Source organism: Hippichthys cyanospilos, chromosome 1, assembly GCF_059441005.1.
Source record: "Hippichthys cyanospilos isolate Australia breed blue-spotted pipefish chromosome 1, RoL_Hcya_1.0, whole genome shotgun sequence".
Classification (NCBI taxonomy): domain Eukaryota; kingdom Metazoa; phylum Chordata; class Actinopteri; order Syngnathiformes; family Syngnathidae; genus Hippichthys; species Hippichthys cyanospilos.
In genome coordinates, this window is record NC_142369.1 from 27,835,907 (window position 1) to 27,852,283 (window position 16,377).

General features: G+C 39.8%; 2 protein-coding genes across 2 annotated transcripts; one reads left to right on the top strand and one right to left on the bottom strand.

The window, feature by feature from the left end:
* Window positions 1-503: 503 nt before the first annotated feature.
* On the top strand, window positions 504-10,558 carry LOC148429976 (histone-lysine N-methyltransferase SETD1B-A-like). Its single transcript, XM_088426696.1, has 18 exons — window positions 504-641; window positions 720-824; window positions 892-1,162; window positions 1,244-1,356; window positions 2,557-2,656; window positions 2,834-3,516; window positions 3,624-4,256; window positions 4,328-4,426; window positions 4,499-4,553; window positions 4,690-4,871; window positions 5,496-5,589; window positions 5,660-6,052; window positions 6,277-7,216; window positions 7,345-7,519; window positions 7,993-8,109; window positions 9,476-9,595; window positions 9,728-9,865; window positions 9,945-10,558. Exons 1-18 carry the CDS (start codon window positions 504-506, stop codon window positions 10,116-10,118), a joined length of 4,530 nt encoding a protein of 1,509 aa, XP_088282822.1. The 3' UTR covers window positions 10,119-10,558.
* hpdb (4-hydroxyphenylpyruvate dioxygenase b) lies at window positions 10,384-15,454 on the bottom strand. Its single transcript, XM_088417158.1, has 14 exons — window positions 15,405-15,454; window positions 15,251-15,277; window positions 15,128-15,190; window positions 14,299-14,403; window positions 14,044-14,086; window positions 13,674-13,756; window positions 13,511-13,600; window positions 13,340-13,443; window positions 13,182-13,259; window positions 12,608-12,770; window positions 12,426-12,497; window positions 11,176-11,298; window positions 10,962-11,078; window positions 10,384-10,882 (listed from the first exon to the last, which is right to left on the bottom strand). Exons 1-14 carry the CDS (start codon window positions 15,405-15,407, stop codon window positions 10,772-10,774), a joined length of 1,182 nt encoding a protein of 393 aa, XP_088273284.1. The 5' UTR covers window positions 15,408-15,454; the 3' UTR covers window positions 10,384-10,771.
* Window positions 15,455-16,377: the final 923 nt, after the last annotated feature.

Genomic DNA, 16,377 nt, shown 5'->3' on the forward strand with positions numbered 1-16,377 from the left:
CATTTCAGAGTATGTCAGGTGACTTTTTATATTTCGTGATATTTTTTATTTAATTTTTTTTACCTATTCAATGTCAAATTTTACCCAAGTCCTTTGGAACATCCTGTATGGTTTAGACTGTCACTTGCTGTTACCAATACCAATGTGCTCCTCCGCCTGGATGAAAGAACTATTTTTCTCATGGCGGATGAATCTGTACAACAACCTGGGCAACTTACATAGTCTACACCTGGCTGGAAAAAAATACAACTCGTGTCTAGAATGTTGGCCCATCAAAGGATTCGATTATAGGTAATTTGTTAATATACTTTATTTGGATTTGAAGGTTGTTTTTTTAAAGCGCTATTCGTGCGAGTAAAGCTTTCAGGGATGCTGTCTGTATCACCGCATCACCTGTTGGGGCGTTATACCTCCACCGCAATAACTAGCGGTCCGCTAACCATCCAGACGCAATTACAATCCCCGCTGCGTATTTCCGACATTTGCAGGTTTGGACGAATGTAATGGAAAGCGAAAAACAGGTTTTAAGGAGAGAATCGCCGCGTCGACCTTGGAGAAGTTGCAAGTTGATTATTGATCCCGCTCTAACAAAAGGGCTGTACAAAGTCTACCGCTATGATGGACACGACTTTAACATTCCCGTAAGCAAAACATTATTCGTTATCGTTTACTTCCTCGTCACGAAGAAATCCATAACATGTATTATTTTCCAACATTAGGTTGACGACTTGGGTTTGTTTCCAGTGGTTTCAGTGAAAGACCCACGCATCTGCCGCATGTGGCGCAAAAGCTCCGAGGCAGACCTTTCGGTTCCCAAATTTAAGGTAGCGATTAATGTCACGATAATTATGTTCACGAGTTTACTCACGGTACAGTTTTTCTTTTCTTCAGATAGATGAGTTCTACATTGGCTCCGTTCCTCCCAAAGAAGTGACATTTTGCAGGTTGAATGACAACGTAAACAAGGCCTTCCTGACTGAAATGTGTATGAAATATGGCCACACAGAAGAAGTGGAAATTTTCTACAACCCAAAGAACAAGAAACATTTAGGAATCGCAAAGGTTGTTTTTGACACTGTAAGGGCTGCAAAAGACAGTGTTCATCACCTTAATCAAACCTCGGTGATGGGCAACATTATTCACGTGGAAATTGATCCGAAAGGTAAGGAGGCTTTTTCAATGTGTATTTATTGATATAATTTATTTCAGATTTATAGAAACGTATTGGATATTTTTCAAACAGGTGAAAACAGGGTGCGCTACCTCAAACTGCTCTATAATGGTGTCTACACTCCATGGAGTTTGCCTGTGGGAAGCAATGACCAAAATCTCCCAAACTTAATCGACAATTTACTGGTATGTGCAGTATTTGCTAGCATCCAATGCAATTATTGTTTAGTTTTATTTATTGAGTAAATTAGTGTTCTCAAAAGATCCAAACTCAACCAACAAACCAGGGTAACCAGATATTAGATTTTTTAGATTTTTTTTTTTTATTCAACTTTATTGTTATTGCACAAGTCACAGGTACAAGGCAACAAAATGCAGTTTTTTATATATATGGAGTTTATTATATATGATGGCCTTTAGAAAGTGTGTACCCTAGATTTTTTTTTTAGTTAGTATTTTTGAACTTCATGACTGTTTGGATTACGGCTGCATGGGCAATAGGACATGAAATTCAAACATTTGTATTTATTTTTATTTCATAAAATTCAGATTGCTGATTTTAATCTTCAATGTTCAGCTTTTCTCTTTTGGAAAAAAACAAATAACAATGACATTATTGGACTTATGTCTTCTTTTACAACATATACATGTAAAGCTTGTCTTTGGCAACGTTAAGTAGGAGTGTAAATCACAAAATCATATGAAACTGTTATGCTCATGTTCTCTTTTGATTGGCAAGAAATACTTTTACATTTGATAGTTGCTTTAAAAAAGCAGCATAAGGGATTGTAATATTTTGTTACTTGTGTACTTTTAGGTTTCAAACCAATCAATGAAACAAATCACACAGACATGTCAGTGAAAGGGCCATGCAAACTCTTCTGCATATATAAAAAGTTTGCTCAATCTGTATCTCCTGCTATGGTGTGTATCTGTGTACATGGTGAAAACATGCTATACACCATAAAGCAAATGCTCTGACTTTGAGAGCGTGACTGCCACTGACTGTAATGGATGTGCAATTACACGTTATACTAGTGTAGTATGGCAAAAAAGAAGCGCACGTCACAGTGTCACAATCCCCTCTGACCTTTCCCCCCCCCAGCTATCTTACCATGTTCCCTCCATGGGTGAATGATTGTATTATCCCAATCGTTCCCTCAGGATGTTGGCTTTCTCTGCTAAATTTGTCTACACCCTCGGTTGAACAAACGATATAAAAATACTTATGCTAATTCATTAAAAATGAATATTTTATGATAATATACTCCGTACTTTTTCCATGATTTCTGAAGGGAAAAAAAAAAAAACATATCAGCTGTTGTTTTAAGAATATGATGAAATGTAATATGTACGTATCTCTTGTAGTGCAATTCGACCACACAGGGACACGGAAGTCCAAGCAGCCTCCCTACCCCTCTCTCTCTTGACACAGCGTATTCAAGTATTGGTCAGGATACACCTTATAGCTTTGGGCTGACTCCTTGTTCACAGGGAACCCCACACACCCCTTGCTTTTCTGCAACACCCCTCTCCCAGGACTCATGCTACTCAAGTCTACAGAGTACTCCGATCCTCCAGGGTGAGCCCCCTACTTACAGTATTCCTAAACAATTCAGAAGAGAGCTTCGCTATCGTAAATTCCCAAAGTTTCACTGGGGAGCCGGTGATGTCTCAGAGATAAACTTGAATTTAAATAAGCGTCAAACTCCGCCTTCCCTTCCACTGTTAATCCAGAGCAGCAAGCAGAAGTTTGAATCATGGGGGAAGACTGAAAACACATTTGCGCAGAGTCCTGTAAAGCTTTCGTCTGAACATATATTCTCTAACCCGGAGGCGAGGAATATGGTCACAACTGCTTTACCTGTAGACACTTTGACCATCTTGAGCATTAACGTGGAAGCCGAGAAGCAGGCAGATGGGAATTTCCCACCCTACAACCAGGCGCGTATAGCAGAGATACCTCATTCTCAAGTAAACTTTATCCCTAGAAGCCCCCAAGCAGAGACAGTGACATTAGATGCACGAATACAAAGTTTGCTGGAAACCAGCCAAACTTCATACTTTTTAGGGAGTACTTTGAAATCGGATGTATTCTGTGAGGACAGTCCAACCTCACCATCTTCACTTCAGAACTCCCCACACTTAGATGACTCAACCAAGACTTTGGAAACGCCAAGTTCAACACCACCACTCGACGAGAATGAAACTTCCCAAGCTGTTTTTTTTCTTACATCTCAAAGAGACAAAGAGTGTCCCTCACCTTTGGATTTCACACAAACTAAAGGAAGCAGGGATGCAAACAGCAAGACAGATGCAGAAATGTCCCTGGCACCATGTCCTGAGGTAATATAGCTGTTAATCACAAAATCTGTAACAGGAGTTATATTATTTTGCACTCTTACAGAAATGCTATTTGTCCGGTTAGTTAGATCTCCTCTTGTGTCTTTCAGGAGCTTCAGTTATCAAATGTAGATAAAGGAGACTGTGAAGCATTGACAACACCATGTTTGTCTCCATTTTCCTCCAACCCACATCAATCCGAGCATCCACCTGGCATCACAACTGCAGGTCACCATCCACCAATTGCCCCTTTATGCTTCCACCGTCCTTCATTTCCCCCTGTTCCACCTCGTCTGCCAAATGGCACCATTCCCATTCCACCTCCAAGTTGGACCCGCCCTCCAAGCCATCACAGCAGCATTCTCAACTCTTTAGCCTCAATCCCTCCGCCTTCTAATTTCCCTGTATCCCGACCTCCTTTGATGCCACGCTCTGTGCACACATACCCCTCATCTGGACAACCTCCAAGCACCTTGGACCAAGGCAACCCGTCGAGGCTTGGAAAAGTCTCCTTACCACCTTGGGCCAATTCACCTTTTCATTGTATTAACCCTTTAGTGCCACCACCAAACTACCCAATAATTAAAGAAAACCCTTGCAAAGCAACAATTGACAAAGTTTTAGCTGTGCTCATGGATGAATTAAAGTCAATTATCAAGAGGGACATCACTCGCAGAATGATTGAGGGAGTGGCATTCAAAATATTTGAAGACTGGTGGGACGATCAAGAGAAGAAAACAAAGGTAAAATCTTCATTCTTTTTTCATCGTATGCAGTACATTTCTTTTAACTCATTATATTTGATCTACCAAAGGTGTCAGTTTTGCCGTTAAATGATAAGAAAACCAAATGTATAAATCCTCTGAATCACATCAATGGCAAGCGCAAGAAACCTCCCCTTCCCTCCTTCAAGGTAACAAATATTAGATTTGTAATAACACATCAGAATTGAGCAATCAAAGGATAAAACTGCTTTGCAATGCAGATAAAGAAGAAAATGGATGACAATCTTGAAATAGTAAAAGCAATAGAAAGTCAAGGTAGGTTTTATATATATATATATATATATATATATATATATATATATATATATATATATATATATATATATGCACGTGTGTGCGTGTAAATTCAACAAACATTCAAGCGTGAGTACCCTTTGTGTTTTCTTTTCAGATGAAACTGAAGGGGACCATATTTTGGAACAAACAGTTGTGAGTCGTAAACGAAGACATGCAAGACCACTTGATCTGGATAGTGATGAAGATGACAGAATTGAGGAGTACAACACACATCAAGCAGAGGAAAGGGAAGTTGCAACAGACAAAGAGGAACAAGCTGGACCCAAAGAAGATGAAGTACAAATTGTTGTAAATAATAAGTTGCATACTATAGTTGACTTGCGCCTAACATAGTACCCCAATAATACTAACATTTTTAGTTAATTTTTTTGGGGAAAAAAATAAACAAAATAAGTTAGGTTGCTGTTCAGAAGTTTTGTACAGCCCTTCAATGATCATTTTTATGTTCAAGAGCCCTTTTCAGACAGTACCTTTTTTGTTGTAAAAAAAAAAAGTGCTCCCTCGAAGCACTGATGAAAAATTACCCTTCTATCATTTCAGTTGCAAATCTTAGATGACGTACTGATGTTCTTTCTTTCTTTCTTTCTTTCTTTCTTTCTTTCTTTCTTTCTTTCTTTCTTTCTTTCTTTCTTTCTTTCTCTTGCCTTTATACACCACCACATGGGTTTCTAATAAAAGTCAAGACTGGGATGTTCATCCTTCTCTGTATTTTATATTAAAAATAGCCATCAACAAAATTTCAATAAAATTCATTTACTAAACACTATAAAACAAAACCCTTACATTTTAGAATAACAATTATGAAAAAGTCAAAACAAAAATGTACAGTAGTTAACAGTTGTAGCTCAAATAACTTTGACTAATGTATTAGACCTTGACGATAACATGTCTGTATTTTAGCTTGGCAAGAAAGAAGATGAGAAGGATATTGAAAAACAAATGGAGGATAAAGACACTTGCCCTGTTCTTGGTGAAGGTCTCACCTCTGGCAGTGGTATGTTGACAGGTTAATGTGTTACTGTTACCTTTCAGTATGTTTACCGCATTTTGTTGCGCCTTTGTAGAGACATATTCAGAGTGCAGCTCCTCGGAGGGCTTCTCTTCCGACTGGGATTCCCCTGGCTCTTCTACTTCAGAGAGCTATGGCGAATCATCCTACTCTGACTTCAGCTCTGACGATGACAACAGATTAGAAGACAATGTAAAGAATGGTGAAGGTTTGACCTGTATAATAATATCATCTGAAGAGGAGTCGTTGGAGCTTGAGCCCCCTATGACACCCTCAGCCCCCCTCACTCCTGGCGCTCAGCTGGAACTGGTACTTCAGGACTCGTCGGATTCATCTGGTAGGGAGAAAGCTGAGGAGAACCAGTACATGCATAAGCAAAGTTTAATGACAGGGCTGCATTTCCCCAAGCCTCTAGAGCTCCAGCCCCAATCACATACCGGATCTCCAGGTAATTTCTCTGAAGATTAAAAAAAGGTTATGTATGCACAGTAAATGTTTACGGTACGTTTCACTTTAAAAAGACTATATTTGGTCTCAGGCTCAGCCAAATGTAAAATTGTACTGTTAAGACTGGGACCAATATAGTCTTTTTGCAAGTGAAATGTACTCTAGGAATTCTGCTGTGTAGACAATGTAAAGTTGTGTGATACGCTCTTATATGTGTCTCTGTAGCAGTGTCTCTCGAACTTGATACGGAGACAGAGAAGCGTGAATGTAACTCTCCGGGGTACACCTTAATGCCTCTCACGCCCACTGGCTGCTTTAGTGACAGTGACCCTGACCTTTCAATCAGAAGCAAATCAACATCTCCAGTTGTTATGGAGATGGAACGTCCACGGACCCCGGGCAAGGGGTTAACGTCTCAATTAGGAAGTGAAGAATCAGGAGATGATAATCTCACACTGTCTCTCAGTGATTTGTGTCTGCCATCTGACGCACTTTTGTTAACCCGGGAAACCCCCAAAACCCCAGGTAGGGAAGACACAAGTACTTGGAGTCCCAACAGTGGTATGACAACACCAGTATATGACAGCATTATAGCACACGATGCAACGGTAATACCGCCACATTTGAGAAAACCATCGGCCCATTCACCATCGCCTAACAATCCATGTATACTACCACCAATGACTCCTGGAAGAGATATCTTTCTCCCGCGAAGATCCTTAGTCCACAGGAGAAAGACTGAACTAGTGAGCGCCTCACCTCCCCTGCTATGTGACAAATTCCTCGGCACAACATCTCCGTTATATCACTTTCAGTCTTCACCTGATGCCGCAGGAGTGACAACATGGCCAGGCATGAGAGCGATACCTCCGAAAGGACCAGAGAACATGCCTGGTCTTCTCTACGGGGGGAGTAGGAGAAAAACAAAAACAAGCCATAAATGGAGGAGGAGAATAAGGCAGCGGCGAAGGAGCCACCGCTTGTTTCGTACTAGACCTCCCAAGTGGCATTCAGAGCGGGACGAGAAGCAGATACTTCATAGTATATGGAAGGACGGTCTGGATGAAGAGGATAGGAGGCTGCTGCAGTGGACTTATGAAAGACTGCAAGGGCAAGATGATGAGTGTAGCTGGCTTAGTGACACCCTCTGGGTAGCCCACCCTCATATCCTTTTCTGTTTCAACTTTTCTGTGAGCATTAAGTAAGATAGGAATGTTTTATTTCCGTTTGCTTGTAGTGTTTGGTTGCACACACAACATTATGAAACGACTTCTGTTAGTGTTTTACGTCTTTAACCACTGCTTTACTGACCAAAGTTATAGAGAAGGATGAAGGACACCAATCATGGCAGCAGAAGCATGTTACGGGATCAGCCCGCAGCGAGGGCTTTTACAAAATCAACTGGAGGGATAAACTCGAATACCTCAACCAAGCAAGAACCACTGAGCTTCCATCAACAAGCTCGCAGGTATTTAACACAACTAAATGCGACCGGAGTGTAAGGGGTTACACCAACCAAGCCAGTCCAACCTGTAACCACCCTTAAGGTCTTTTATTGACGGGAGAGCAGCACTTGAGAAACCACAGACACAAATCCAAACAAGAAAGAATTTATCTGTTTGTTACGTCACCGTGACCAGCCATTCACATTCAGCTCCAAATGCCCGTGACGCCCTCTCATATCTGCAGTCCCTTTTAAAGAGGAAGATGGGTCCTTCGCCCACTGGCTCAGCATGCCATACTTGATTCCAGACGTTGCAGCAATACAGGCCTGCGCGTATGAAAAAAACTCAACCCACAAAACAATAACAAGCAAACAAAAATCATACATGAAACTGGCCTGCTTTCTTGCACACATCACTCTTACATACATGTACTGTAAGTCTTTGTTTGACGTTTGTCACGATGGGTAACACAAGTGTGTGTTGTGTGTTCAAGCAGGGGGTTCTGACACAGCCTTCTGCATTTCGGGCAGGATCAGACTTCAGGTCAGAACAGCGCCGGCTGCTATCATCATTTAGCTGCGATAGTGACCTGGTCAAGTTTAACCAACTCAAGGTTCGTGAACTGAAGCACATACTCAACCATCAATCTAAACTTTAGGTTCTGGACTGTCATTGGTAAGTACTGTACAGTACAAAGTACAGTAAGTACCATCACTTTAGTTATATATCTTTTGGCAAATCAATTATAATAATTAAAAAAAAGAAAAACCTCTAAGCGTGGAAGTAAAAATGAAAAAAACCCAGAAAAGCTGTCATCTCAGAAGTGTGCACGCCCTCTCATAATTGATATGGGTGCACCCTCTCGTGTCCAAACATTTCCTCCTGGTGGTGAAGGATGGTGGGGGAGTGTGTGACAAAGTAACCGTAGTACCTTTAAATATCTACGATGTCTTTTTTAAACACAAGATTTCACCACAGAGCCAACAAAAATGACAATATTCAATGTTTACAAATATCATATATGTTTAACCCTTGATGACACTCTTTGCAAACTATACACATGGCAATTTTTTAAAGTTTTTTTCCTTCAACCACTCATATTGTTCAGTGGCATAAGTTCTATCCATGCATATGTAGGTAACACCCACATAAAAATGGAAAATTCGTATGGTCTGGCTTTGTAGTCGGTGACATGATGAAGGCACTGAAATAGCCGTTAACTGGTTCCTACCGCCACCTACGTTTTTGAGGTGAAACACAAGTCAACAGAAGAACTTTCATTTTGGTGACATAGTTTGACCACTGCTCAACGGAATGGTGCAAAAATTGCAGGAAAATCAAAGTCATAAATCCTATTAAAATGCAGCTCAAAATTTGTAATTATGGTTTTATGTGGTTCAATATTTGTACAATGATATTTGTACACCCAGTTTTTTGAATAAATTAACTGCAAGCGGACAATGTGCACATAACGAACAATAATAATAATCTTCAAAACACGTGAGAAAATGGGTCACAGTCCGATTAAACCAAGGTTGAACTCGGCCATAATACAAAATGGTGTGTTTGGTGCAAACGTAACACTCCTCGTGACCAAAAGAATGACATTGAAATAGTGAAGCATGCCATTGGGTGCATGCTTTGAGGATGTTTTCCTCGAGCTGGAAATGGGGCTATAGACATGGTGGAAGAAATTAAGAATATTTTAAAATAGCAGTTAGTTTTTCAAGTTTCAAAAAGCAGAGGACTACTGAAACAGCTGTAATATATTTATGACAAATCATAGACACTTTGAATGGTGGCATGAGCCTGTCGCTTAACATGAATTTGAATACGATTGGTCAATTATGAACACGACCACATCACAGTTAATAGACCGTATGCACACTTGCACAAATAATTTATAGTTGTTTTTAAACATAATAGTAGTTGTGCAATGGGGTAGTTCAAAATGACGCAAAGATATTTTCATCATTCAGTTCCGAAAGAAAAGGATTCGTTTCAGCCGAAGCCACATCCACGACTGGGGCCTGTTTGCCATGGAGACAATCGCAGCAGATGAGATGGTGATTGAATATGTAGGCCAAATTATCAGACAGGTAAGAAGTATGTAATAAACTGCTTTTTTTAAAGCAGTTTTGTGTTCTTGTTGCCCTGAACCCATTAGCTAAAAGCTTCTCTGGAAAGGAAGCTCAACGATAATTCATTCATTTGTATGTGGTTTCTCCCAGAATGTTGCTGACATGAGAGAGCGTAGATATGAGGAGGCAGGAATTGGAAGCAGCTATTTGTTCAGGGTGGATCATAACACCATCATTGATGCCACAAAATGTGGGAATTTATCCAGATTCATTAACCACAGCTGCAGTGTGAGTACAGCTTTCCATTGGTGTGTTTCTCACCTAATCTTGAAATCAAGCGTTGTTGTCGTACATATTTGTCGTACAGCCAAACTGCTATGCGAAGATCATCACCGTGGAGTCTCAAAAGAAGATAGTGATTTACTCGCGGCAGCCAATCGGCATCGATGAAGAAATCACGTACGACTACAAGTTTCCCATTGAGGACGAAAAGATTCCTTGTTTGTGTGGAGCTGAAAGCTGTCGAGGCTCTTTGAACTGAGCTCATCTGGACAGCCTGTCATACATCAGACAGGATGACACTGCCAATGCTACTGCATCAACACAGACGCTGAAAATGTGCCTCAAAAAAAAAAAAACATTTCCAGGAGCTCGCTTGAAGGATAAAAATAACTTCAGATGTACTGATTGAACTTCCACCACCAGCACGTAAGCTATTGTATGCTGAAAAATGAAGTGATGGTAGATGAGGACTCGCTTACTTTTGTTAAATCAATGTACAAACTGTACTTCCTTATTAGAAAAAGAACAAAACATTATAAAGGCATGTTATGAGATTATATCTTTGGTTGTACATCAAAGTATGGACAGTGTATGACAACTTTTGTTTAACCGCATACATTTATACAAAAATCGAAACAGTGAATTGTCATTTAGGCTTCTTATGCAAATGATAATACACACGTTTTTAGTTCATGAGAACTTCAATAGTGTTTTCCTTGACGCGAGCTGGACTAATAACGTGCTTGTAACTTTGTATAAACAAACCAAGCTAAAAGAAATCAGTAAACAATGAATTATATTTAAACTACAAAAGCTCAACAGGGTCAGCTAAGTATGCATCTCTACCTTACTTGTCATACAATTTACACTGTATCATGACAATTAATATGGCCCACAAACAAAAATCTGGGCTCACATGCTCTTTGAACCGGCATTGGGTGTGTGGATGGTCAGATTTCCTCTGGCATGTTGGTCGGCTTCAATGGCTTCAAAAAGTGATTTGAAGTTTCCTGCACCAAATCCCTATGTACAATACGTAAGTAAATCTTAGAATTGCCATTTTGATACGTGAAGGTACACGTCAATGTGGAAGTGTTCTAACCTGGTGGTTATGTCTCTGAATGACTTCCAAAAAGACTGTTGGGCGATCCTGAACTGGCTTGGTAAAGATCTGAAGTAAGTAGCCGTTGTCGTCATAGTCCACCAGGATCTTCAACTCCTACAGTACAAAGGTAAAATGTTATTATAGTGTGATAAATGGCAAATGTTTTGAGACTTTCCCACTACGGTCCTGGAAATACAATATGTGATTCTACCTGTAGGACATCCAGGTCTTCTTCAATTTTCACCTTGGAGTGTTTTAACTTCTCCCTCAGTTGGTCATAGTACACGTCAGGCACTGACATAAAATCAGTCCCACGCTGTTTTAGGTTGCGGATCTGCAAATGTGCATATCATATTATAGCATAACACTGTTTCAGCAACACAGCTAACAGGACTAGGTCATTCCAGAATTGGAGGACAATGTAGGCAACAATTATAAAAAATTGCGTGTTCTCTCCGAGCCTGTGTGGTTTGTCTGGGCACTTAGGCGTCCTCTCACATTCTGAAACTTGCATGGCAGGTGTATTGGACACTCTAAATTATCCTTCGGTATTATAGGGTGCGTGAATGGGTGTTTGTCCCTGTGTGCCCTGCAAATGGCTGGCAACCAAACCAGTTCAGGGTGTCCCTTGTCTATTGCCCGGAGAAAGCTAGGATAGGCAACAGCAACCCAGTGACCCAGATGAGGAAAAGCGACTGGAGAGAAAGGATGGATGGATTACTTGCCCCAAAAAAAACAACAACAGTCATATGCGCAAAAGCTTTTCAAAAACCTTGTTGAATACATAATTAATACCTAAAAAGTAATGATAGCACATGCTTTCTGAATACTAATTTATTTTTACTATAATTTTCAATACAGTAACAGCGATGCAAAACAATACAATTATTGTTTCTCAAGTGCATGCTAGCTGTTAGGTTCCATGCCAATTGGTCTAAAACAAATTTGCATATAATAATGACAAGACAGAGGAAAAGCAAATATTAATATGGCTTTATCTGATAAAATGAGTAACAAGATTGCAGTAGTTTGTGTGAGACAGTCCATTAAGGATGAAAACATTGTAAAAATATAACAAAAATATGTGAGGACTGACATGGTGAGTACATTAGGTTTGATGATCTAATTTCTACTGTCATGTATGTCAATTTATTTTCCCTTCCAAGATGGCTAAAAATATTCTAGTGACGGAGTTGCATGTGTTGAGACACAACATCAGCACATAATTATAATTCAAAATATGTTTGTGAAGTGAAATAATTAAATGGAAGCGACTTGTACCGACAAAAACATACCCAAAAGATAAAGAAAATAAATAAATCATTTTATCTATTTCATATGGTAGTTTTCAAGGAGAGACAAAACAGAGAATATATACTTCTTGTTATAGTTCGAAATTTCACGAGGGACACAGAAAATGCCCTCTGATTCTGAAATGTTCTGATTCTTACTGCTACTTACTGCTGTTATAATATCTGATGTGTTCATGGCAATATGCTGCACCCCTGGCCCTCCGTAGTACTCCACATACTCCTGTCAGTGGAGTAAGTCAGTGGATGGTGAGTTATCTTTGCATACTGTTTATAGGTCGATGCAAAAGTATTCATGTAATTCATTTGACTGGTTGAATTTACAAAACAAACCTGGATTTGAGACTTCCTCTTGCCCATGGCAGGCTCATTGATAGGCATCTTCACAGTCTCTTCATAGTTTGCCACAACGATGGAGCGCAGGGCACTGAACTCTGTCTGCAGCTGTTTGTCATCCACTGACCAGAAGCGGTGAAAAAGAAGGTTCTTCTGATACCTTTTGGGTGTTGAATTGGTGACAAAGGAGCACATACAGTAGTAAGATCAGACCAAACATACTGTATTACATTGTTTCCCTGTCCAGTTAGTATGTATATCCTCGACAGAAATTTCTACTGTTGTAAAATGGACCCAATGATAGCAGTCATGTGATGAAGTTCACGCTGCCAGCCTCCCTATGAGCACTACCAATCACTAGCTTCCTTTTGAGAACTGCCCAGATCGTTACGAGCTAAAACGCGGTCCAGATGTGGGGAGCCACTGGAGGGCCGGCAGGGAGGGAAAGAGAGAGAGAAAATGCTAAGTCATGCTGTCCCCAATGTGTGCAAGTTCCAGACAGACCGTATAGTTCTGAACATAAATTCCTCTACCATGACAAACTGCATTCTTTAGAATAAACAACAATCACCAATCCACCACTGGAACCATCTCCTCTTCTGGTTGATTTCCCACAACGTGGTCAATGAAGTCCAGTTTTCCCTCTGGTCTGTAGTTTAAAAAAATCCAAAGTGAGGTTAACTAAACATTTCGGCACATTTGAACAAATGATGAATGAGGGATACTCACAATGTGGCTAACAAGGGGTCCTTAAATAGTGGTGGTTGAAAGCCTGGCAAAAACAGTCCACTATATCCTGCCCTTTCCACAAAGGTGTGTGTCGTATCGCCATACTGTGTTGCATAAAAGCGTGTTAATGATTTTTCAAGTATTTAAATTAATGACTGGTAGTTCTCTTACTGTTTGGAGCACAGCAAGTCTGACTTTGCCATGCTTGTCCTCCAGGGTGTAGGGCTCTTTTACTATGGTTGCACCTCGCTCTTTGGCTTTCTGTCAAGTATCAAAGAGGTGGCATTTCATTCCGTTTCAGGTCGTCAGACTGCTGCTTAGGTTGTTGCATTACCTGTACTAAGGAATCGCAGTCCTCCACTGCAAATGCAACATCTTTTACGCCATCCCCGTGCTTGACTAAATGGGCACCCATCTCTGAGAAGTGGTTAAAGGACATAACGTTGACCATTGTCCAACCAATTGACTGACTTTAACATAGGTATAGTGTACTTCTAAATCCAAAAGTGTAAGCTTTAAATAATATGATACATTTTCTTTGCCTTGTATTTGTTTTGATGAAAAGTCGGTTAGTTAAGGGAACACAAGCGCATAGTAACTTCATTGTCACTGATTATGTACATTTTTACATCTGGGTCACAAAATCCACATGAAAAAGTCTTTGAAAAAAAAAATGTGATTCAATGCAAAGTCAGTTGTTATACCTTTGTTTCCAGGATCGAGAGCAGATGAGAACACATAAATTATCTGTGAGATATACACCAAACATCATCAGGGCACAACCAACTCCTAAATCAGTCCACAATTATTGATTAACAGTGAATGTGTATATTCAGCTGATTTTTTTTCCCTTATGGAATAGCAGAATAAATTCCATTCAGTCATTCAATTTCATTCATTGCATTTCCTGATCTTTTCTCAGGGATGATGACGTGTACAGTACTTCCAAGTGTCCTTACCTTTCTTTGTTTGACTGCATGGGAGACTACATCTCGTCTGCCTGTTTCCAAGCCTTGGTAAGCAAATGGCTCAAATCCCATTTTGTTGCAGTAAAACGACGCTGCCTATTTAAAAAAAGAATTTTTGATTTAATAGTTTAAGGAATCAACGACGGTCTGGTTTGAAATTGACAGGTTGCGCTATCTGCTGGTTGTAGGTGTGGTTACGTAGAGGAACGAATGATGATGTGTCCCTGACATTTGTGTTGGTGCCCGCATGTCCCACCCCTGAAGGGCGCAAATAGAGTTGATGGATGTATAGACGACCACAAAGTAAGAGAAGCATTTCCTAATCTGACGTTACTGAAAACTGAATGGTCAAAACTAAAGGAAATACAGACCAATTCAAACGTTCACATATTGCACAAGCTCCATATTAATCTGAGAATCACAATGTAATAATAAAAACTATATCTCAAAAAACACATTGAAATAAAATCGTTTTTTGTTTTTTATCCTTGTCAACCAGTTACTGTATCGAGCAACACGCTATGATACCAAAAACATTCGTTTGAAAGGAGATTACAAGAAATTATTCTCTGAAGTCACTGCTTCCTTATCCGTATCCTGCTCGTTTTTGATGTGTCTCACTTTCAACACACCTGATTGAAATGATCAGGATCATTATCAGGCTTCCACGGGGCTGGCTGATGAGCTGATTATTTGAACCAGGTGTGAAAGGCGAGAGGAAAAATAGGCAGGATATGGCTCTCAAGGAACCAGAGTTCCCTACCCCTGCTATAGGTCTTATTTATGTACATGTTGGAGAAGATGTTTGAACATGGCATACCTGTTTTGCATTCCCAACCCAGAATGTCAAGTGATCAAAGCAGAGGAACTTCCCTCGCTCATGCTGTAGACAAGAAAAGCTCAAGGTAAGATCATGAAAGCGTAGTACAATTAATTTCCCTACCTTCTCGCCTTTGTCGGTGTATGTTGTCTGCAAAAGAAAAATAGATGAACACATTACTATATTGAATAAAAACAACAGCAATGTTATACCACAACCCCACGTTTGCGTGAAAATGTTTTTTTTCTCTTTACACAATTAATCTAATATAACTCACCATGTTGCCCCTGCTCTTTTGCTCTTGCCTCGTGAGGATTAACCACTGAACTGGAAGTCTGACAAATGTTCTGAGGCCTTTCCCAACTAGTAAGGATGATGCTTAAGTCGAGGAGGAGGACGGGGGGGAGGAGTTAAGGCTTAAATACAAATGTTTTATGGCACCCTCAATGTTATACAACAATTAAATAATGCTCACATACATTACACTCAACCCATGCTACCCACCAAATAGACAAATGACAAGAAAAAGGGAACATAGGTTTAAAACTATCAAATTAATATGCGCTATGCCAGATAATTGAAAAGTGGTTGTGCTGGTTTGCATTCCAAACTCCTATTAACATTTGCTAATAACAATCAACATACAACCTGACTGCAGAGTTAACAGAGAAACAAAGGTTTCTGAGCACAGGTTTAGAATCAGCGTCAAGTTTTCTAGAAATTGATGTCCACATGTTTGTGTTTAGTGGCAAGAGGAGGCTCACTTGTTCGGGGCTCTCATTGGCTCGCTGGAAGGTCACTCCTCCACGCAAAACCCCACAGCTGTCCTTATCTAAATTGTCTGAAACTTAAAAAAAAAATGTTCCTTTTTCAAATTTTACAGTACATTTTAAGCAACTCAAATAAAATAAGATGAGCAGGTAGACATTCATTATTGACCATAAAGCAAAAAGCATTCACAGTTTATTACATGCTCTAGCAGTTTTTGCAGTGATGCTAATTAATGTGGAGTCTCCAACTTAGTCAAGACTTTATTTTTTGCATCTTATTTTTGCCATGGCACCATCGTAATTTGAATCACTTACGGTACTTATTTCACCATTGCACAAAAGCGCAAACAAAACTCTGTTACATTCTAGTACATGCCAATACTGTAAATTTATTTTAATATGTTGTGCTATGTAGGATGAGGTTTTGAGTGCATATGTGATTACCTGTGATTCGGACACTCTAGTAAGAACAGATTAAAG